Consider the following 22,764-nt stretch of genomic DNA (forward strand, 5'->3'; position numbering starts at 1 on the left):
TAATAAAAACATATTCTAAAAAAATCACATGTTTGGTCTCTTTATATTTTATTAGGATATAAACTCTTAGAGTTAAACACCTTCATGAAATATATTAAGAAGTTATTCAATATCAACGTTACTGCTAGGATGAAATGGATTTGAACAAACAGATATTATTCAAAATCACCAAATTTGGATAATTAGTTTTAGGGTTATTTTATTTGTTGCATTTCCTCTAATCATAAAAAAAGACATGGTATGCAATAACTTTTTTTCAATACGATGTGTAACAAAATTTTTTACAACACATGTGCTTGAAGATGAGAAGGTTTTCATTAAGAGCACTTTTGTCCAAAAATCTTTTCTCTTGGCTGAAAACAATTTAAACTAAAAGAAGATAATTTTCGAAATTACTTTATCTTTTAAGGGTTAAAAAAAATCATCCCTTTATATTATAGTAAATGAAAGAACTATATTTAATTAAAAATTATAATAAAATTAGGTGAAAAGGAAGTTCGAACTTTAAATCTTAAGTTCACAGTATAGTTTATACTATATTGCTTTTCAATTAGTTTCAAAAGCAAATTAAGGAAACAAATATCAAAAATAAGAGACAAACTGAACAATGATGAATGACCAAAATTCTCACGCCTTTGTCTCTATAAATAGCTATGCCTATCAACCTTTTTGTTCGGACAAAGACACAGATAGACAATATACTAGTGTTTGATCATTAGCAAATGGATAATTCCTCAACCATTTCCTTTCAAACTCAACTACCATGGGGCCCCCATGATTTTGCCATCTCCACACTTGTTTCATTTCATTCTACACTTGTCCTAGTGCTTCTCTTGGCACCTCCTTGACCAAACTTGAAAAGCACCCTAGAAAGAATTACAGCAATCAAGCACGTCTCCCCCCAGGGCCAACTCCCTGGCCAGTCATTGGAAACCTTCCTGAAATATGGAAAAACAAGCCTGCCTTCAGGTGGATTCATGGCCTCATGAAACAACTCGATACTGACATTGCTTGTATCCGCCTGGCAAACATTCATGTCATTCCTGTCACTTCACCTGAAATCGCTCGAGAATTCTTGAAAAAATATGATGCTGTTTTTGCATCGAGGCCGGTTACAATGGCAAGTGAGTTGGCTTCTCGCGGTTTCTTGTCAACCGCCTTGGTGCCATGGGGAGATCAGTGGAAGAAAATGAGAAAGGTAGTTGCTTCTAACATAATTAAACCAACAAGACTTAGCTGGTTACTCCATAAGAGAACCCAAGAAGCTGATAATCTTGTTAGGTTCATTTACAACCAATGCATCAATCCTGAAAATGATAGTGCCAATGTCTCTGTTATAAACCTGAGACTTGCAGTCAGGCAATACACTGGAAATGTCATCAGGAGGATGATGTTCGACAAAAGATACTTTGGCAAAGGCAAAGAAGATGGAGGGCCTGGACATGAAGAAGAAAAACGTTCGACCACTCTTTACTATGCTCAAGCACCTTTACTCTTTCATCCTATCAGATTAGTACCTGGCTGAGACCATTGATTTGGAGGGTCACGAAAAGTTGTAAGTGAGGCTGTGAGAATTGTCAATGGCTACCATGACCCTATCATTGATGAGAGAGTACAACAGTGGGAGAAGGGGAGGAAGGAGCCTGAAGACCTGCTCGATGCCTTCATTTTAGCAAAGGATTCAGATGGGAAGCCTGCACTTTCAGTTGAAGAGATCAAAGCCCAATGCATTGTGAGATTCTTACTTGTCTAAACACAATAGATTTTTCGGTTAACTAAAGTTTGATGATCCTTATTTCGTATGCAGGAATTAATGCTTGCAACAGTGGACAATCCAGCCAATGCAGCAGAATGGGCAATGGCAGAGATGATCAACCAACCGAAACTCTCCAGAAAGCAATCGAGGAATAGATGGTGTAGTCGGAAAGGACAGGTTGGTTCAGGAGACTGATATTCCGAAACTCAACTATGTAAAAGCTTGTGCAAGGGAAGCCTTCCGGCTTCACCCATCGCACCCTTTAACCTACCCCATGTCTCAAACACCGACGTCATTGTTGCTGGCTACTTCATCCCCAAAGGTAGTCACGTCCTGCTCAGCCGGGTAGGCCTAGGCCGGAACCCCAAGGTTTGGGACGAGCCATTCAAGTTCAAACCTGAACGCCATTTGAAGGATGGTTCGATGGAAGTTGACCTGACAGAGACAGAACTGAGGTTTATCTCTTTTAGTACAGGGAGGCGAGGGTGCATGGGCGTGGCTCTTGGGTCTGAAATGACTATAATGCTGTTGGCCAGGCTGATCCAAGGCTTTGCATGGAAGGCGCAGCCTGATGAGGCCAAAATTGACCTCTCAGAATCGGAAGATGATCTCTTCCTGGCAAAGCCTTGCATGCTCTTGCTAAACCTCGCTTGTCCGCTGCAGTATATGCTCAGCTTAATTGCTAGTGAAAAGATTTAGTGCAAGACGACTAGTAAAATAAAGTGTAACTGATTAAGTTACTCGTACGTCAATTTTCATTAATCCAGCTATGCAAGTTACATTTCCTTGATTTATCCATGTAGTGGAAATGAAGACACACTTAACTCATATTCGAAGTAGAATACAAATATTTTCGCTTGACGTCTCCTTTCATAAATTTGCATCATATATTTAACAAACTTCTTATATTAGCTGTCACTCTTACTATAATATTTTTTGTGTGCTATTCGAGCACATTATGGAATGAACGTACCAAGTGGAGAGAGAGGATTTTTATTCAATTCCAGCTAATAATCACAAGTCCATGGAGGCATAACAGTAAGAAAAAAAGAGTGACAATTAAACATAATTCACAATCATTCCAAAAAGTCTAATCTCCAAGTTGAGGCTTATGACTATATATTACTCTTCATGTGTGTCTTTTAGGTTATTTTACATTGCTGAATTTATGGCAACACTATACCTTTTTCTCTATTGACTAATTGGTAATTAAAGCACCGTAACTAATCGTCCATGTAGAATAAATATTTTTTACCTCCACTTGATTAATGTCTTGTTTTATAATTTTACATTACGGATTCTGTAAATTTTTTATATTAACATCACTCTTACTGTTATACTATTTGCTTGCTGCAAGCAAATTATCCAAACGGGATATCCAGTGAAGATAGAAGATTTGTACTCTTAATAGGATTAACGATACTGCATAAAAGTAATCTTTAATAACTATACATTTGTATCTCTTTAGTAATCATTTTATTGATGATAATTAGCAACTCAATTTCACATAATGAACAAAATCGGAGAAGGTAACATCTTAATTTGAACGAAATAAGGCTGAATCCCAAATAATTGAAAATTTTAATAAATATTAAATTTCAAAACAAGCATTTAACCAACAAAAAGATAATATAGAAGGTATAACTATCGAAGTTCACACACTTAAAGATATTAAAAGAGTACACTTCATAAACTATAGACCACATGAAAACATTTTTCCTGTGTAAGATTCAGAAATTGATCCTGCACATTTAACAAGTGGCAAAAAATAACAACCATTCGTTTTCGGTGTGATTCGTGCAATTGTGGTTTTCCAGCTAACGTCAGGTCTACATAAAACGTACCTAGCCATCACTGGGTAGCTGGGTATGGAGGAACATAACGTGGGTCTCGTGTGGGAGGGCCATAGCTCCTGCTTTCTCCCCAGCTACTGGCCCATAACGATGCACGTGTCCAATTCCGGGATGAATCCTCACGAACTATATAACTCTAAAACATGCATGGTGGTCCTAAATGCATATCTATTTAGTTCCATATACTATATATGTTCGTGGAGAAAAGATAATATTTAGTGATTTTTTGGAAATCTGTCTTTCTTGTTCGTTACTTTTCAAGACGATGTTATTTTCCCTGAAGTCGTATACCTGAGCACGTTTATATAGTGGTAATGGGTACTATAGACAAAAACAAGAAAAGATCTCTAATTCTCGACCACCCATTTGGGTTTTTGGTATATTTCATCATATGTCAACGTCACATTATCGTTACATATATATAAAATGATAAATTATATTTTGATTAATGATAATTCATCAATAATTAATTATCAGTGCCTATTTGGTTTAAAATAAAAAATATAAAAATTTAATTGAATATAATAAAAAATAAATGCTTATTTGAAAATTTTTTGAATAATTTAAAAGTTTTTCAAGTATTATGTCAAATTTCTAAAATTTTAATTAATATAAAGCAAAATATTCAACTTGACATGGAAGATAGAAGCTTCTATATTAAGCATAAATCTTCTTCGGAATCCATCTCTTTTAGTAGTTGTATACTGAGTATTGAGAAACCATTCCGATGTTGAAATTGAAACTTCACAAATCACATTAAAAAAATATGAGCCCTAATAATGACATGATTATGTGGTATATTTCACCCTACGTGAACGTCATATTATTATCATAAATAAATGATATTTTGATTAATGATAATTCGTCAATAATTAATTATGAGTACCTATTTGGTCTAAAATAAAGTTTGAAAGTGATATAGACAAAAACAAGAAACAAAGAAAGGTTCTCTAATTCTATTTGAGTTTTTGGTATATATTTTAAACGTGAAACTGTGTAGTTTTCATAGCTAAATAATTAGCACCAGGGCATTTCCAAGGTAGAGAATACACAACTTCTAGGCCGGTCTTTGGGTCAAGTCAACTAAGCAAGGGCTTTAGCGCTTAAATTTGGGAGATCGCATAATTTTATAAGAATTATAATATAATTAATTATATTAAAAATATATATAAATTAAGATAATTAATAAAATATTTATCTATTCTTTTATTCTCAATAAATAGCTATTTTCTCTTAATTCCACGTCTATTAATTCTCAATTATTTTTCTCACTTTCTGTTAAAAAAATGTAAAAGTATAATTAATAAAATAACATATTTTCTTACTTTCTTAATTATGTGTCTAATAAATTTTAATTTTTTATAACTTCTCAATTCCTAAACCCTAAATTTGAATAATAAAATGAACATAGAACCTAAATTTCGTGATACATATATCATTTATAGAAAAAAAATAAAAGCAATTTGATGAGAATGTTGACAATTAAATAACAAGATTTCTTGAAAAATCATTTAGAATTGATTACTTCTTATATATATATTATATCAAGCAATTTTTTCACTCCAAAATAGATTTGAACAATTTAAGATATATGAAAGTTATTTTGGTTTTCTATTTAGCTGTAAAAAGTTGAAGTCATTAGATGATAATAGTTGGAAAGAATATTGCTTTAATCCTGAATGTTCCTTAAAACATAACAATTTTACTGATATTGATGGTTTAGATTTATTTTCAACACTAAAAATTTTAATAGACATTATACAAATAGAATATAACAATTCAATCAACATAGTTAATTATAGAAGAAGACTCATTCTTTTCCAAATTCATATATTGCTTTTAGAATAATGATAACAATTCTAGTAATTGTTGCTTCAGGAGAAAAAAGGTTTTCAAAACTAAAATTAATAAAATCTTATTTAGATTAACAATGTCTCAAGAAAGATTAAATAGATTGAGTATATTATCAATTGAAAAAGAAATATTAAAAGAACTTGATTACAAAAGTTTAATTAAAAATTTTGCATTTCAAAAAGTTAAAAGAATAAAATTTTTTTTCTTAATTTGAATAAAAATGTCTCATTTGAAAATTTCGCCTTATGTCTTTGAAATTATTGAGCTGCTCCTGCTCAGGTGGGAGGCCATATGTCTTTTGCTCTAGGCCAGCACCATGGAACTTGGAAGGGTCAAATTTTGGGATGATAACAACCTTTTTGTGTCCCTGAATCCTTAATTCCTCATGACCTAAAATAATAAAACATGCATGGTGTGTTGTTGACTAGTGTATGTAATTTATATAATTATATTTTATCCATAATATTATTAAAAATTTATACAAAACAGTTAAATTTACATTTATATAATTATATTTTCAATATTTATTTATATTATCTCCTTCTTATTAATAAAACTTTATGGTCTTCAAAAATAACTAACAAAGTTACATTTAAAGGACAAGACAATGCCACAAAGGACACAGAAGGTGTGACCCTTTCTTAACATCATTGAAAGACTTTTCTGCCAACCACAACCGCAAGAAATTGTGAACCTCATAAATAGAGATGGAAAATTTTTCTGTGGCTGGTGACCAAACAATTCAATTTAGTTCGTCTTTAAGTAAAAAAAAAATGTGAAGAAAATAATTTCTCACATTTTTTTTTAAAAGGAAAAGGATAGGTATAATTATACACATGTTAATTTCATGAGCTATTTTTCGTGGTAATTAAAATGACAATATTGACCACAAAGATTTCGGGCATTAAAAACATAAGTCAATTTAGTTACATACTTCAAATTTTAGTTTAATGATAAGTGTATAATTTTTTTTATTTAAAAAAATTAAATATAAATTCCATTTTCCAAATAAATAAGTAAGAATATTTTCATATTTTGAAGGTGAGAGTGTCTAGCCTAGTTATATTGATAGATTAATTATTAATAAATTTTAGTTTAAAATAATTTGAATAAACATAAAGTTTAGTAAGTGGATTGAGAACAGTAGAAGGATGGCTTGAGATTGCAAATTCTATAGTTAAATTTGATGTGGATGATAGATAGAAGATATTTCATGCTTGGTGGAAACTTTTGTTTGCACTTTGAGTTTTTTTTTTTCTTTTTTAATGGCTGATTTCTTTCATTTTATTTTACGGTGTTTTCGTATTAGTATGACTTAAGGTGATTGTATCTTATTATTTGAATTTTTAAATTTTATTAGTGTTTGAGGTCAATAAATTCTTCTTGACTAAGTATATATGTATGTTATAGTAAATGGAAGAATTATAACAACAATAAAATTAGGTGAAGAGGAAGTTCTGAAACTTTAATCTTAAGTTCAACGCATGGTTTATACTGTATTGCTTTTCAATTACTTTCAAAAGCAAATTCAGAAAACAAATACCAAAAATTAAAAACAAACAGAACAATATGATGAATGACCAATTTTCAAAAAAAAAAGTGATGAATGACCAAATTTGTGGCACCTTTCTCACTATAAACAGATCTGCCTATTATTCTTTTGTGTAGACAAAGAGACTGACATACAATGTACTAGTGTTTGATTATTAGCAAATGGATAATTCCTCAAACATTTCCTTTCAAACTTAGCTGCCTTGGGGCTCCCACGTTTTTTCCATCTCCAAGCTTGTTTCTTTTCATTCAACACTTATCTTAGTGCTTCTCTTTGCACCCCTTGTCCTTGTCAAATCGAAATGCACTACTAGAAAGAATTACAGCAACCAAGCACTTCTCCCTCCAAGCCCAACTCCCTGGCTGGTCATTCGAAACCTTCTTGAAATATGGACAAACAAGCCTCCCTTCACGTGGATTCATGGCCTTGTGAAACAACTCAATACTGACATTGCTTGTATCCACCCGGCAAACATTCATGTAATTTTTGTCACTTCACCTGAAATCGCTCGAGAATTCTTGTAAAAATATGATTCTATTTTCACATCGGGGCTTGGCACAATGGCGACTGTGTTGGCTTCTTGCAGTTTCTTGTCAACCGCCTTAGTGCCATGGGGAGATCAGTGGAAGAAAATAAGAAAGGTTGTTGCTTCTAACATAATTAAACCAGAAAGACTTAGTTGGTTACTCCATAAGAGAACCCAAGAAGCTGATAATCTTGTTAGGTTCATTTACAACCAATGCGTCAACCCTGAAAATGGTAGTTTCAATGGCTCTGTTATAAGCCTGAGACTTGCAGTCAAGCAATACGTTGGGAATGTCATCAAAAAGATGATGTTCGACAAAAGACACTTTGGCAATGGCAAAGAAGATAGAGGACTTGGACATGAAAAAGAAGAACATGTAGAATCACTTTTTATTATTAGAGGATCTTTTATTTATAAGATTTATTCTTTCATATAATCTTTCTTGGTAAGTTTTTTTTACTTTACTTGCACTCCAAGGAAGTCTAAAATTAGAAAACTTCCTTTTATATTATTTACTTACACTTTAAGCAAACCATGTCTATATATGTCTCCATCTTATTAATGAAAAGTAAGAGTTTTTCTAACTCTATTTTTTTAAGTTATTTTATTTTTCATGGTATCAGAGCAAATTACGATATCTTGATTTTTTTTTAAAATGACAGGAGATGATGTGAATAATGACAAAGGCAAGAATATTAAAGAATTAGTGGCGACTGCGAGTGCTAATCAAAGCAAGGTCATTCATGCCACTTCTCCATACTACTTGCATTTGTCTAATCATCCAGATATTTGTGACACACCTTCTCAATAAAAGTGGAGATAATTATTTCACGTGAAGGCGTAGCTTTATGAATGCGCTCTATTCCAAAAACAAAGCAAGTTTTGTGGATGGAACGATAAAAAAACTAGATGTTGATTCATTGGATTTACAGTTATGGATCCAATGCAATACAGTGGTTCTTTCATTACTTACAAATGCACTTGTTAAAGAGCTTCAAGGTAGTGCTGCTTATGTTGAAACTGCAAGTGAAATATGGGTAGATTTGGAAGAAAGATTTACGTAAGGAATTACACCAAGAGTCTATGAGTTGAAGTGCACCATAGCTCTTTTATAACAAGAGAAATCCTCGATCTTGTGTTATTATAGTAAATTAAAAATCATTTTGGATGAGTAACAGGGTCTCAATTCAATCCCATCATGCAAACATGGCTGTACTTATGGTGTGGCGAAAAGGAATCTATGTATGAGGAAGAAAAGGTTTTTGATTTTTTATAAGACCAGATAAAGTATATTCAATTGTGCGGTCACAAATATTAAGTGTAGACCTATTGCCAAATCTTGGAAGAGTTTACGCCATTGCAATATACGAAGAGAAACAACGTTTAGTCGTTACAACTCATGCACCCATCATTGAAGCTACTACCTTGTTGAATAAAGAAAATAATTTGTGACAAAAGAAAAATGATTATGGGAGTTGTAGCTGATTTTCATCCTGTATCCATTGTAGGAAGACAAACCATAGCAAAGAATATTGTTTCATGGTGACTGGTTATCCATATTGGCGTAAATCTGGAAAAAGGAGCAACAAATAAACTAATAGTAATCGATCGTGTTCTCGAGGAAATCAATGGGATGACAACATATCAACAAGCATGGGGAATTAGTGATTTTTTACTTTTCCAAACTAGTGAGTGGCAAAGTTAAATTTTTTAAGCCTCCAATAATATCATCATCTTTCTTTGTAGACAAAGACGATTTCTTTCCTTTCCTTTTTGATGATTCACATTCATCATTTCCCTGATCGCCTTTGGGTTATACCTCTTCCATGAAGGTACTTTCCAAATAGAACTTAGCATTAGCTAAATATGCCTTTACTGTAGTAAATTGTTTAATGTTCGACAATCACTGTCTGCACTTAACCATTTCTACAATATTGGAAGCATTGATGAAATGTTAATGATACTACACCATTTTGATGTATCCAAGGTTGCCTTAACAACATGTTGTATGTTATGTTAGCAGCAATCACATGAAACAATGGATTAGATTCCATGTCAGAGATAAAAAGCTAAAGTTTAACTTTTTCTACAACTCTTTACCATTCAAGATTGAAACCTTGGATCATCAAGCAACTCTTCGATAATTAGTTGAGAGGCACCCTGAGTTCTTTCATTATCTTTAGTGGGAGCAAGTTAACAAGAAATCCATCATCTATCTGGATTTGATTGATTTTTTATTCATAATTATACCCCTAAACAAAAAGAGATCACTTATAAGGGGTAGACCCCAATAATAAGTCTTCATCAGAAAAAGTAATTTCTTCATCATGTGAGGAATTAGAATCAAACTTAATTTTTTCTTCCTTCTCAACATCTTTATTGATTTGGAAACATGATATGGGAATTAGATTTTGGTTTCTGAAATGAATTGGAATGAATTCATTTAAAGTGATTGGTCATCTAAGCCTATTACACCTGTTTACTTTCCTTGGCATTATCTTTGGCATCACTTTCCTAGTTGGTTGTTTTACCATTTTGGATCTTCTTAGAGCTTTCTTATTCTTGGGAGGATTCCCTTTTTCTTCCTTTTCAACTAGAAACTAAGATCCATCCTTCATTGTTTGGATATTCAACTATAGAACCACGAGCATTGCCCCTATTATCTTGAGGATTTGATGTTTTTTCTACATTTAGGGTTGACATTATGTAGTCAAAAGATCCAAATTTTATATTTGTGCTATAAATATTAAGTGGAGAAAGCATGCTAGTTGCCAATGCCACATTTGCTACCACCATTTCTTATTCAAATTCAATCTTCCCATCTTTTTATAGTCCCATGATTTTGTCTTTTAAGAAAAAACATTTTTCTATCAAGTGACCAACCAAAGGATGGTACTTGCAATAGTTGGGGCCATTTACTTGATCAACCACTTCAAGTCTCTTCATCTCTAGCAATTGAATGAGTTTAGCCTTCAAAATTTCTTTCAACATTCCCACGATATCTGAGTCGGGAAAAAGATACTTTTTCTCTTACAATTCTTTCAAAGACATTTTATTTTTATCTTGTAAAAGACCAAGCTTTGTCTCTTGGGTCTTCTTTGAGTTAATAGTACTTTGATTGGTTTGGTATTCACAATCATAAACTGTTTTCCTTCACCATTATCTATCAAAGTTTTGCCCCTTTTATAGACGTCTTACTTACCCTTCCTTGGTTCTTGCATTAAAAGTCCCTGATTTCTAACTACTAACATACTTAATTCCATGTCATAGGCATGAAAAGCTAATTCTTCAAAAGTTTTAGGCTTACTACCTTGAAGAATGTAATGTAATCCTCAATTCATCCCTTGAATGCACATGTTAAGAGTTGAGGATTTGGACAATCATTCTTTGCAATTGAGACTGAGATTTATCCACCTATGGATATAATCAATCATAGGCTTATCTTTCCATTGATGTAAACTTGTGAATTCAATCATGCTCACCATACGTCAAGTGATATAAAAGGGATTAAGGACCTCAAGTTCTAATTGCTCCCAATTGTCAATCATCCTAGATTTCAAGCTCGTGTACCAATCAAAGACATTGCCCTTTAGAGAGCGAATGAACTATTTCACCATAAGATTGCCACAAGTGCCAACATTGTTGCAAGTTTCCATGAAGTGTGTAAAATGTTGAAAAGGATTTTGAACTTTGGTGGCTAGTAGTTAAATGGCATCTTCGCACGATCAATCTAAGAGTATGGCTTGGCATAAGTGTATAAAGGTTGGGAAACACTTTCCACTCATTCCGTAATGGCTTTTTCGATGAATTCTTTCAATTGGTTTATAGTGACCACTTCATTGGATTTTTGTTGGAGATTACTTTCCACTTCCATAGTGTAATTCTCATCATTATCTTGAAGATTTTGGTACTAATTTTGATCAAGATCAACTAGTGCCTTTCTAGCAAGGCTGTTAACCTTTGCCATCATTAAGGCGATTTACTTATCTTTTTCTCTGATGCTTGTCATAAGAGATTCCACACTTTTCTCAAAAAACGCAACTTGTTCTTTTAAAAATACTGTTCTAGTTGTCATGACAACCATCGCTCTAGAATTCGTTTTTGACAAAGAACTTTGGCGAGGGGATGATGAAATAGAGCTATTACCTGAATAGCCATCATGTTCCTTGAATGGGAGTTGATTTATACTTGATCCATCAAAAGAAACAAGTTGCATATCATAGAATTCTTCAAAACTTGGGGAAGAAGTATCATATAAAGGATTTTGGTTGACAATTAGGAAAGCCTGCTCATACAATTTAGTAAGAGCTTCTGTCTTTCTCCAAATACCATGTGGATGTATTGGAACATCTACGTTTGATGATGAAAGTGGAAAGACTACAAGATTAGCTTAAGCAGGCTTGAAAGCAAGTTTATTGGCAAGAATCATCTTAGGAGCCATTTGCGATTTGAAGATTTGTTTGAAGAAAGAAGATGAAAGGCAAAGGTCGTCCCACTAGGTGTGCTAGAATACAAATTTCTTGTTAAAATTTTTTGACTTCAAAATTATGAGATAAATATCAAATATTTGGTGTAAGTTATAATCTCTAAAAATTCGTCTAATTCATTTCTTCACTTTGTCTTCAAAAGTTACAAATTCAGACTTAGTCTTGATCATGAACTTCGTTTGATATTCACTTCAAAGGTCTTGATGACTTAATCTTAATCAAGAACTAGACTTGATATCTTTGTTTCAAAGGTCTTGACAACTTGATCTTGATTATGAATTAGACTCAATATCTTGCTTCAAAAGTCTTGACGACTTGATCACAAACTTTGCTTGATGGCTTAATCACAAACTTTGCTTGAAGACTTGATTACGAACTTTACTATTTGATATCTTCCCTTCAAAAATCTTTAGCTCTTCTCAATGTTCGAAATGCTTTAAATCTTTGAATGCCTTCCAATGAAAGCAAATAGCTTGGAGGAGCCCTTATTTTACAACGCTAGATAAAAGACTTTGATGAAAAAGTAGTCTTTTTGAATTATCTCTAAATTATGTTAATTTAATTAGAAATAAATCATGATGACTCGTTAAAAGTCTTTTGATTTGTCGAATTTTGAGTCCTTGAATTTTGATTGGTTACATTTAAGTTTTATCTCTAAATTTATTTAGAAACAAATTAAACAATCAAATTTAATTTTTATCTCTAAATTATCGTAATTATCATAAATAAATTAGATGATCAATAATTAAATTTTGATTAGTCAAAAATATGAATATTATCTCTAAATTACTTTAATTTATTTAAAGATAAATTAGATTATCAATAATTAAATATAATTGATCTAATTTAAATATTATCTTTTAATTATTGCAAGAGATGATACATAAGTGAATTAATGTAATTATGTGTCTTTGAATAATTTGATCAATAAATTAATTATTTTATAATTAATTACATAATTATGATATCATCAAATCTACGTGACAGTACGTAATTTGATGATAATTTTTTCTTTTCTACAATATTATCCATGAAATGAAAGCCAAATGAGCCTAATTTTGCGACCACAAGTAAACGTTGTCACAGCATAGCCAGAAAAAACATTAAAAAGATTTGAAACGTTGTAAACATGGGCAGCCTAGCTTTACGTGTGATACGTCAAACACACGCATGCGTGACAGAATTAGTTGGGTCACGTGTATCAGTGCCATTGCACCACGTACGCAGAGGTTAGTTGTGGATCAATTTAACCACAAATAATCCTATTTAAAAAACCCAAAAAGGCGAGCAGAAAATTATTGATTGTTTTCTTAGACTGTTTATTATTTTTGTCTCATATCGAATGTCCGATTTTTCTTTAAAATAAATTATCTATATCATCATTTAACTTTTCAAGAATTTTTATTTCAATCTTGTAATTTTAAAAAATAAAATTTTAATTAATATTTTAAACACTCAATTGTTAAAAATTATTAAACATTTTCACTGTTTGGTTTAGAAATAATTTACTTAAAAAAAAAAAAAGAGGATGCTGTCATTAATTTGTTTCCCACATGGTTTTAAGTCTAGTTGGTGTATTAATTTGTTTCCTTGGCCTGCTTTTTTTCTCGTCTGCAAGTTTCAGTCGGGTTTTCTTGGTGCATTATATAATTCTTTAGTTAAATTTGATGTTGATAGATAGGAGATATTCCATGCCTGGTGCAAACTTTTATAAGAAATTTGATTTTTTTTTTCTATGGCTGATTACTTTCATTTTACTTTACGGTGCTTGCATTTTAGTATGACTTGAGGTGATTGTATCTTATTATTTGAATTTCTAACCTTTATTAGTGTTTGATGCCAATAAATTTTACTTGATTAAGTGTGTGTGTGTGTGTGTGTATTATAGTAAATGAAATAATTATATTTAATTAAAAAATAATAGAATTAGGTAGAAAGGAAGTTCTGAACTTTAAATCTTAAGTTCAAAGTATGGTTTATGCTGTATTGCTTTTCAGGTAGTTTCATAAGCAAATTAAGAAAAAAAAATACCGAAAATAAGAAAAAAATAACAAAACAAAATTTTGAATGACCAAAATTATCACACCTTTGTCTCTATAAATAGCTATGCCTATCATCCTTCTGTGTACACAAAGACTAGTGTTTGATCATTAGCAAATGGATAATTCCTCAACCATTTCCTTTCAAACTCAACTGCCATGGGGCTCCCATGATTTTGCCATCTCCACACTTGTTTCATTTCATTCTACACTTGTCCTAGTGCTTCTCTTGGCACCCCTTGCCCTTGCCACATTGAAAATCACTACTAGAAAGACTTACAGCAACCGAGCACCTCTCCCTCCAGGGCCAACTCCCTGGCCAGTCATTGGAAACCTTCCTGAAATATGGAAATACAAGCCTGCCTACAGGTGGATTCATGACCTCATGAAACAACTCGATACTGGCATCGCTTGTATCCGCCTTGCAAACATTCATGTCATTCCTGTCACTTCACCTGAAATAGCTCGAGAATTCCTGAAAAAATATGATTCTGTTTTCGCGTCGAGGCCTCTTACAATGGCATCTGAGTTGGCTTCTCGTGGTTTCTTGTCAATCATCCTTACGCCATGGGGAGACCAGTGGAAGAAAATGAGAAGGGTGGTTACTTCTAACCTAATGAGACCAGAAATACTAAACTGGTTACTCCATAAGAGAACCCAAGAAGCTGATAATCTTGTTAGGTTCATTTACAACCAATGCGTCAACCCTGAAAAGGACAGTTCCAATGGCTCTGTCATAAACCTAAGACTTGCAGGTAGGCAATACACTGGAAATGTCATCAGGAGGATGATGTTCAACAAAAGATACTTTGGCAAAAGCAAAGAAGATGGAGGGCCTGGGCATGAAGAAGAAGAACACGTCGAATCAGTTTTTACAGTGCTCATTTACCTTTATTCTTTCGCCCTATCAGATTATGTACCCTGGCTGAGACCATTAGATTTGGATGGTCACGAAAAGATTGTGAGTGAGGCTCTGAGAATTATCAATGGCTACCATGACCCCATCATCGATGAGAGAGTACAACAGTGGAGAGAAGGAAAGAAGAAGGAGCCTGAAGACTGGCTTGATGCCTTCATTTTAGCAAAAAATTCAGATGGGAAGCCAGCACTTTCAGTTGAAGAGATCAAAGCCCAATGCACTGTGAGATTCTTACTTGTCCAAACACAATATAATATATTTTTCGGTTAACTAAAAGTTGATGGTCCTTATTTCGTATGCAGGAATTAATGCTTGCAACAGTGGACAATCCTGCCAATGCAGCAGAATGGGCAATGGCAGAGATGATCAACCAACCCGAAACTCTCCAGAAAGCAATCGAGGAAATAGATGGTGTTGTTGGAAAGGACAGGTTGGTTCAGGAGGCTGATATTCCGAAACTTAACTACGTAAAAGCTTGTGCAAGGGAAGCCCTTCGGCTTCACCCCATGGCAGCCTTTAACGTACCCCATGTCTCAAACGCCGACACCATAGTTGCTGGCTACTTCATCCCCAAAGGTAGTCACGTCCTGCTCAGCCGGGTAGGCCTAGGCCGGAACCCCAAGGTTTGGGACGAGCCATTCAAGTTCAAACCTGAGCGCCATTTTAAGGATGCCTCGATGGAAGTTAACCTGACAGAGACGGAACTGAGGTTCATTTCTTTTACTACAGGAAGGCGCGGGTGCATTGGCGCGGCTCTTGGAACTGAATTGACTATAATGCTATTGGCCAGGCTGATCCATGGTTTTGCATGGAAGGTGCAGCCTGATGAGGCAAAAATTGACCTTTCAGAATCGGAAGATACTCTTTTCCTGGCAAAACCATTGCATTTACTTGCTAAACCTCGCTTGTCTGCTGCAGTATATAATCAGCTCAATTGCAATTGAAAAGATGTAATGCAAGACTACTACTACTAAAATAAACTGCAACTGATTAAGTTACTCGTATCTTAATTTCCGTTAATCCAGCCGTACAAGTTACATTTCCTCGATTTATCCATGTATCTTTTACCTCCACTTAATTAATGTCTGGTTTTATAATTATACATCATGTATTATGTAAATTTCTTATATTAACGTCACTCTTGTTGTTATATTATTTGCTTGCTATAAGCAAGCTATCGAAATGAGACACCAAGTGAAGGTAGAGAATTTGTATTCCATTCCAAGTAATAATAAAATTCTTATTATAAGATTTACCGTTTGGTGAATTTTTCATTTCAGAATTTAACTTATGAACGTGGGTCTCTTCTGCTTTATCCCCAGGTTCTGATCCACAACGAGGGTTCTACCTACTGAGGCAAACATCGATCTCTCTGAAGCAAAGGATGATCTCTTCATGGCCACACCTTTGCAAGCACATTGTCAGCCTCGCTTGCCTGCTCATCTTTATCCAGCTAATTAGTCAGTCATGAAAAAGCTTCAATTATGAATAAATCTGTACTTAAGTTGAATATTTCCTGCTACGAAGCTCTTTTTATGAAAGTTGATTTCAATTTTGTAATTGGCTACTTTGTGGCTTATGAATTATATTAATAAATTATTCAAAGTATTCGAAAAATATTGTTTAGTTCTCACTAATGATATATGAATTATTTATTGCATACACTTTTTTCTAGTATTTATTTTCTTGCTAAATAACTGGGCTGTTGCTCTTTTCCTCCTCTAAGGCCGGAGTTGAATTATACCATTGCCTTCTTCAACATACAAGCTCAATGAATAAATTTTGGATCCCTATGAATATATAGGTGGTATGATCACACATTCTATAAATACATCACACATCAGTTCTCATAACCCACCATAGTCACAATGGAGAAGAGCAATGTAGCACTCTCCTCATATTACTTCACCAATGGAAATGCATAACATTTCAATGAAAATGGCACAAAAAGTTTGAACAAATTTTCATTTTTGTTTCAAAAAGAACCTCACAGTGCAACAATTGCGTTTCTAACAACAAATTCTGCCCCTATGATTATAAAGGATTGCAAAAAAAAAAAAAAGAAGAAAAAATGACCTCACTTCTGGTGTTAGGAATTCACAACCCAGCAAGGCCTTTATCAACCTAACTAGTTTTGCATGATGCACATTGATGTTTCTACGCTAGCATTAAGAAAGAAAATTCAATTGAAATTAGGAAGCCATAGTTAATCAGATGAGAGAACAGGGTACATTCTCCTTTGACAACAGAAAATCGCAGGTTGAGTATATTGAAGCCGCAGCTGCCCTGACAGCCAATTCCCTCTCATAGCTATCCCCCGTCCCTGATCTGCACAAGAACGTGATTAAATTGTGAAATGATTCATGAGTATCTGCTTTACACCTAGAGCTAAATGAGATGAGAAAAATAAGAAAATCTCAATAGAAATTCCTATCGACCAGCCAACACAAAGTGAAAGAACAAGCATATGGATATGGTTAGATGTCAGCTAAATTCTTGAGATATGTTTAGCTAAGATAGTAGCACATATATGAGGTCTTTCTGGTGGGGTTGCGTTTGACAGGATCCAAGGGTGGGATTGAACCTCAGATTGCAACCCCCCAACCATTAAGTGGTGGTTATATGACCACCAAGCCGAAAAGATCTGGAGTCTCATGAATGCAATTTCAGCCTGCATCTAAAATTACATCATGAAATGCAATGTGCATCCTAAATAAAGCAGTAATGATATATAAGGGCAGTGGTTAGCATCAGGAACAGTGAATGGAAGTACAAAATCCTTATCATAAGACCAAAATCTTGCAGATTTAGATGATTAATAAAGCAACAAAATACTTTTGGATTTCCAATTTCAACAATTTTAGTTTTCGTGGGCAAAAGAAATTATCAATCATTGAGAAGTTACAATGGATATAATAATCTGAGGCATTTCAAACCATCAAAATAAAAGAAAATAATAATAAAACTACACTTCAAAAAGCCTTACCTGATATTATTTTCTGATGCTCCTGGTTGTGGTAAACTGTAAAGCAAGTTCCAATGCATATGTTGCAAGCCCTGATCACAATGCAGTTGCATACCTTTTACTTGGTTCAACCAACTTTCCTGGAATGTAAGTGGGAAATTAAGAAATATTAGAAATACCCTTCTCTACTTAAGAGAAAAATAGATTGAGAAGAAGCAAATGAACTTGAAAGGATCAAATTCAATTAAGTAGCATACCAACTCAATGCCCTCTTTTCAATAACACCTAAGGTGCTAGCCTTTACTAAAAGGTGGGTCCACATTATCCACCTTTCCTCTTCATAAAGGTTTATTGATAAAAGAATACCTAGATCAAAGGTGGAAAGAATACTTGGGTTTAAATTAGATAGCCTAGGTCCCTTGACTTCAAAGCAACAAACACTAGAGACAGCAAGTATAGTCTTCTTCTACCAAAAAAAGAAACCCCAAGTACCATTCCTCAAAATAACAATAAACATGGTAGCTTTTCTGTAACTTACTAGCTGTTTCTCTTCTTCAGAAAGAGCTTTATCCATCTGATCAAACAGTGCACTCCATCTTGCTCTATGCATCTCAGCGGCAGCATCAGTGGAAAATCCATCAGCAGAAGTTGTTATGAGATTAGGCTCCCTCCCTTGGTTAGTGAAGAATTCTTTGGATATTTGAAAAGGGAGTTCTATTGTAATTACAGCTCGCACTCTCTTCTTACTACGTCGCAATGCTGCAAGTGCAGAGCAAAAATCAACAAAGAAACTACATAAGTACATATTCTACTCTAAACGTCTAATAACAGTTTGAGAGAAAGACAAATACCTGAAAGACGTCCTTTAATATCTTGCTGAAGAAGTTCTAACCATTGAGATGCAACGCTGGCAGCTGAAAAAAATGTGTCACTTATATCAGTTAAGTCGTTCATTTCTCCATAACAGTCACCAAAAAAACATAAATCATCTTCAGCAACTGGAAATATTTGATTCAAGATATTTTTATTGTACAGAAAACAGCAAACATCAGGTATCCAAATCTTGCTTCATTGCCATTTTTTTCATGTACATAGATGAATATGTTAAAGAATAAGCTTCTGGCCATCACTCTACTATTATCTTTTCAACATCTAATCATTATTATCAACCATTCTGACATTTTTCGAGGACGTTCTGAAATAAAGATTTAAATAACAAACACAAATTCTGACCTTTTACAGAAAGAGAAGAAGCGCTGGTAATGTTTGCTGACTCCTCATTAGAGAAAGAGCTAGCATTCTCAGATGCCTTAGTTGATGATGACAACTTCAGTGCTAGTGCATCATCCTCACTGACTGTGTCTACCATGCTTGAGTCACCATCTCCACTTCTTTCCTCTGAAATTGAGGAAAATGGCTTATGCATTGGCACTAGATAACCTCGTGCTTTCTTGCTCATAGATTTAGTATTTGGAGGCCCATCTTCATGGTAACAACTGAGTCGATGTAATGCTGAGTCATCAATATTTCCATGATCCTTCTTACCATCATCTTCTTTAGTTCCACTTTTGCTTTCTGAATGCACATTTTCAAGTTTTTCAGACTTCACTAAGGCCTCTATTATGGAATGTACCTGTTTTCTATTTCTAACATGATTTATAATCCCAGGGTTCAATCCATTGAGCAGTCCACTTGGAGCAGCAATTTTTGTAAACCTGTCCACCTGTTCTCTCTTTGCAAGCTCCATCTTCTTCTTAAGCACATCATTCTTACTTTTCCTCCCACGTTGCTTAGGCACTGGTATTCCGCTATGAGAAGATGACAGTAAACCATTTTGCATAGATATGCCTCCATGAGAAGATGAAAGAAAACCATTTTGCTTCATCTCATTCCAAACTCTTAATGAGTCTTTCTCCTCCACTGGACCAATAGAACTTCCACACTCAGAAACATCCTTTGGCTTCAAATTGTTGACATGTTTGTGAGGAACTGATTCACAGTTTATCGAGCTAGAAACATCTTCCGCATTCAGATCCAAGCCAATGCCTTTCGAGGTCGCACAATTACTCTCTTGTGAACACAGTTTGTCAAACTTTTCTTCACATTTCGGATTGTTATCAGAGGATTCATTCTTAGCAAAGCAAACTTCAGTGTTAAGATCAAGAGGCCCAGAGAGAGGCTGGACCACTGCCAATAACTTGTCGCCATTAGTCCTTTCAACTTGAGAACCATCAAAATTGAGGGTTACTGGTACCTCAGTAACTTGAGATACCCCTTCTCCACTAACGAGCGATGGCTGACTAGATTCTCTTCTTTTCAAAGATTTTGAATTGTGGGCATTGATTTCTGTTGCATAAATGAAAGGAGAAAAGAAAAAAAGGTTTCAACAATATAAGCCACATTACAATTAGATAATAGTAACAATTAGAAACCGCTATCATTAATACTTGAATATCATTACAAACTTCCATTATTTTTCCAAATCCCAACAGAGAAAGGGAGAAAAAGACATAGATAAGGCAAGCAAAAATGAATCAATTCTAATGCATTATAAGAAGAATAATTTACCAGTAATTGGAATGAACAGCAACACCCACCCCCCCCCCCCTCCCAAAAGAAAAAAAGCATAAAAATTTACCTTCAGAGCGAATGACAGATCAAGATCTCTCATTTTGAATCGCTTAGGTGAAACTTCATGTCTTTCTTCCAAATCATCTATACTCCTCTTCCTCTCACCAACTATAAAACAATCCAAAACCAAGAAAAAGAACAACAACGTTTAAACCAAAAAAGGAAAATTTGAAGAAGAAATGTAAAAGACCAACCTTTGAATCAGATCCAGGCATCAAGACCAAGCCTTTAGAAACCATGGTAGAATCAGCTTGATCTCCATTTCTTCAAAAAACCCAATTCTCAAAATTTCAAAACTTTGCGAGAACCAAGTTCATGGGGTTCGAGAAAGAATCAAGAAAAGCTCCAAACTTTAGAAACAACAGAGGTTTTGCTGAAAAGGGTATTCGAGAATCCGTAGACAGAATGGAAAGTTAACTGTGAGAGAGATTGATGGGTACCCAGAGTAGATCTGTTGGTGCTCTGAAGGGGGAATTTGGGTTTGGATTTGAATTTGCAGAGAGAGAGAGAGAAAGACAGGGAGAGGCGCGCTTTTCAGGATTAAGTAAGGTTTGTCTGAGGATGGTGTGTGTGTGTGTGTGTGTATATATATATATATATATATGTGTATGTATATGTAAGTAGAGAAAGAAACAACGTGGGATTGCGTTTTGGGGAGGAAGGGAAAGGGGGTTATGGTTTTGTCTTTTCAAATTCAAATACCAGGTTGGATGGAGGGACTTCTGCTTGCTTTTGCCACGCCCTCCCCCCGCCTTTCTCTATGCCAATCTCATCCTTACGGGCTTAATCCCCTTTGGGGATTGGATCCACTAACAAAGTCCAACTAAGAATCTCTCCCTTCTTCCCATTAAATCCCAACTTCAAACGTTTCTTCGTTAGTTCAATCGTCTTAGTGTATTCTCAAAATTTTAATAAAATTCAATACATTAATACTGACACATTTTAAGATGAGATTTATTTTATAATAAAAATGGAGAGTTTTTTAACATTAAAGTGTGTCTTTAAAACAATGAGATTTGACAATTCACATACCATAAACTATATCCTAATATGAGTTTATTTATTTATTTTACCTTCTGTTAAGTTTTAGGAAATACAATTGGGAAATTTACTAAGGTACATAATCCATGTCAATGTCGGTAGGATGTCTCTAAGGTTTAATAAGAACTTATAGTTACAATTACGTGGCATTCCAGCTGTACACATACTCTAAAAGAAAACTAATAAGTACATATTTTATAGTTAAAAACTTTGTTTTGGTTGGCAATTCTTTTGAAACACTATGATTTACTGCTTCTGTTTCTTTGCTCCCCTTGCTATGTGGTGTTAAACTAGCAATTTCGCAACTTTTGCTTACTGCAACTCTGGCGGTGCATTAGATATAGAGAATATGGCATTGAAGGTTTGAACATATGGTTCTTGTACAGACATATAAAAGTCTGTAATTTGGTTTTCCTAGTAGAAAAGTGACATCTCATAACTGTAATTTGGTTCTTACTCCTGGAGTGAAGAAACATTGGGAACTAATCTTTTTTTTTTTTTCTGAGAACGACATAAAGAACATAGATAGAAACCATGATTTATCTGTTTTGTTTCATGTGCAAGTACATTAGTTCTGTTCTGATGGCAGGAAGATCAAAGTAATGTGACAAGATCTAGGAATTTAGAATCCATGAACATAGCCTGAGTAGTTGTATAGAGCAAGCAATACTTAAGTTCATGATTAGGTTTCCCCATCCCTTTGCCTTTCACATCCGAAGCACTGATTTGAGATTCATAGCCTTGAGAGCTTCCTTGTTAGATGAAACATTGTTTGCCATTATGAGGAGCAGGTCAGGGGGGAGAGGTCATTCAGAACTACACCAGCAGAATTGTTATTGGAAAATTCTCATTATTCAGTAATTTTGCAAGTTCCCACAGCATTTGGACAAGGAATTTCAGCTATTTTCAGCTGTCCTGAGGAAATCCTTCAAACTGATCAAGTTAACTATATGAATTCAGAAGTTGGTTCTTTGCACTTTGCACATATTTCTCCAAAAAAAGTTGCCGAGACCAGAAACGAAGCAGTAAAGTACATATGAAATTATAGATTTTTTTGAACATATACAAGCAAATTTTACAGTTCCATGCACATCTGGCCGGCAAAAATTGACTTCTCCCAAAGTATCCAAGCAGAAGGAAG

General features: G+C 34.2%; 2 protein-coding genes and 2 pseudogenes across 4 annotated transcripts; 3 read left to right on the forward strand and 1 right to left on the reverse strand.

Annotated features, from left to right (window-relative positions):
• Positions 1 to 2,559, forward strand: part of LOC110426268 (phenylalanine N-monooxygenase pseudogene) — a 6,877-nt pseudogene extending 4,318 nt beyond the window's left edge.
• Positions 2,560 to 3,923: 1,364 nt separating this feature from the next.
• On the forward strand, positions 3,924 to 7,977 carry LOC110426436 (tryptophan N-monooxygenase CYP79A68 pseudogene; annotated as a pseudogene).
• A 6,184-nt stretch (positions 7,978 to 14,161) lies between these two features.
• Positions 14,162 to 16,603, forward strand: LOC110426188 (phenylalanine N-monooxygenase-like). 2 transcript variants are annotated; one of them, XM_021441350.1, is made up of 3 exons: positions 14,162 to 15,208; positions 15,289 to 15,936; positions 16,309 to 16,603. In XM_021441350.1, the coding sequence occupies exons 1-2, from the start codon at positions 14,186 to 14,188 to the stop codon at positions 15,928 to 15,930; spliced, it is 1,665 nt and encodes a 554-aa protein (XP_021297025.1). In that variant the 5' UTR covers positions 14,162 to 14,185; the 3' UTR covers positions 15,931 to 15,936; positions 16,309 to 16,603. The 2 variants fall into 2 exon arrangements, with proteins under 2 accessions (XP_021297025.1, XP_021297024.1); XM_021441349.1 differs by lacking the exon at positions 16,309 to 16,603 and having other exon boundaries at positions 15,289 to 16,106.
• A 277-nt stretch (positions 16,604 to 16,880) lies between these two features.
• Positions 16,881 to 20,297, reverse strand: LOC110426437 (cation-transporting ATPase). 2 transcript variants are annotated; one of them, XM_021441640.2, is made up of 5 exons: positions 19,185 to 20,297; positions 18,803 to 18,865; positions 18,490 to 18,710; positions 17,973 to 18,091; positions 16,881 to 17,314 (listed from the first exon to the last, which is right to left on the reverse strand). In XM_021441640.2, exons 1-5 carry the CDS (start codon positions 19,834 to 19,836, stop codon positions 17,197 to 17,199), a joined length of 1,173 nt encoding a protein of 390 aa, XP_021297315.2. In that variant the 5' UTR covers positions 19,837 to 20,297; the 3' UTR covers positions 16,881 to 17,196. The 2 variants fall into 2 exon arrangements, with proteins under 2 accessions (XP_021297315.2, XP_089641388.1); XM_089785262.1 differs by lacking the exons at positions 16,881 to 17,314; positions 17,973 to 18,091 and adding an exon at positions 18,111 to 18,317 and having other exon boundaries at positions 19,185 to 19,984.
• Between the last annotated feature and the right edge of the window lie 2,467 nt (positions 20,298 to 22,764).

Source organism: Theobroma umbraticum, unplaced genomic scaffold (assembly GCF_002168275.2).
Source record: "Theobroma umbraticum cultivar Fairchild unplaced genomic scaffold, ASM216827v3 scaffold_55.0, whole genome shotgun sequence".
In the NCBI taxonomy this organism is placed as follows: domain Eukaryota; kingdom Viridiplantae; phylum Streptophyta; class Magnoliopsida; order Malvales; family Malvaceae; genus Theobroma; species Theobroma umbraticum.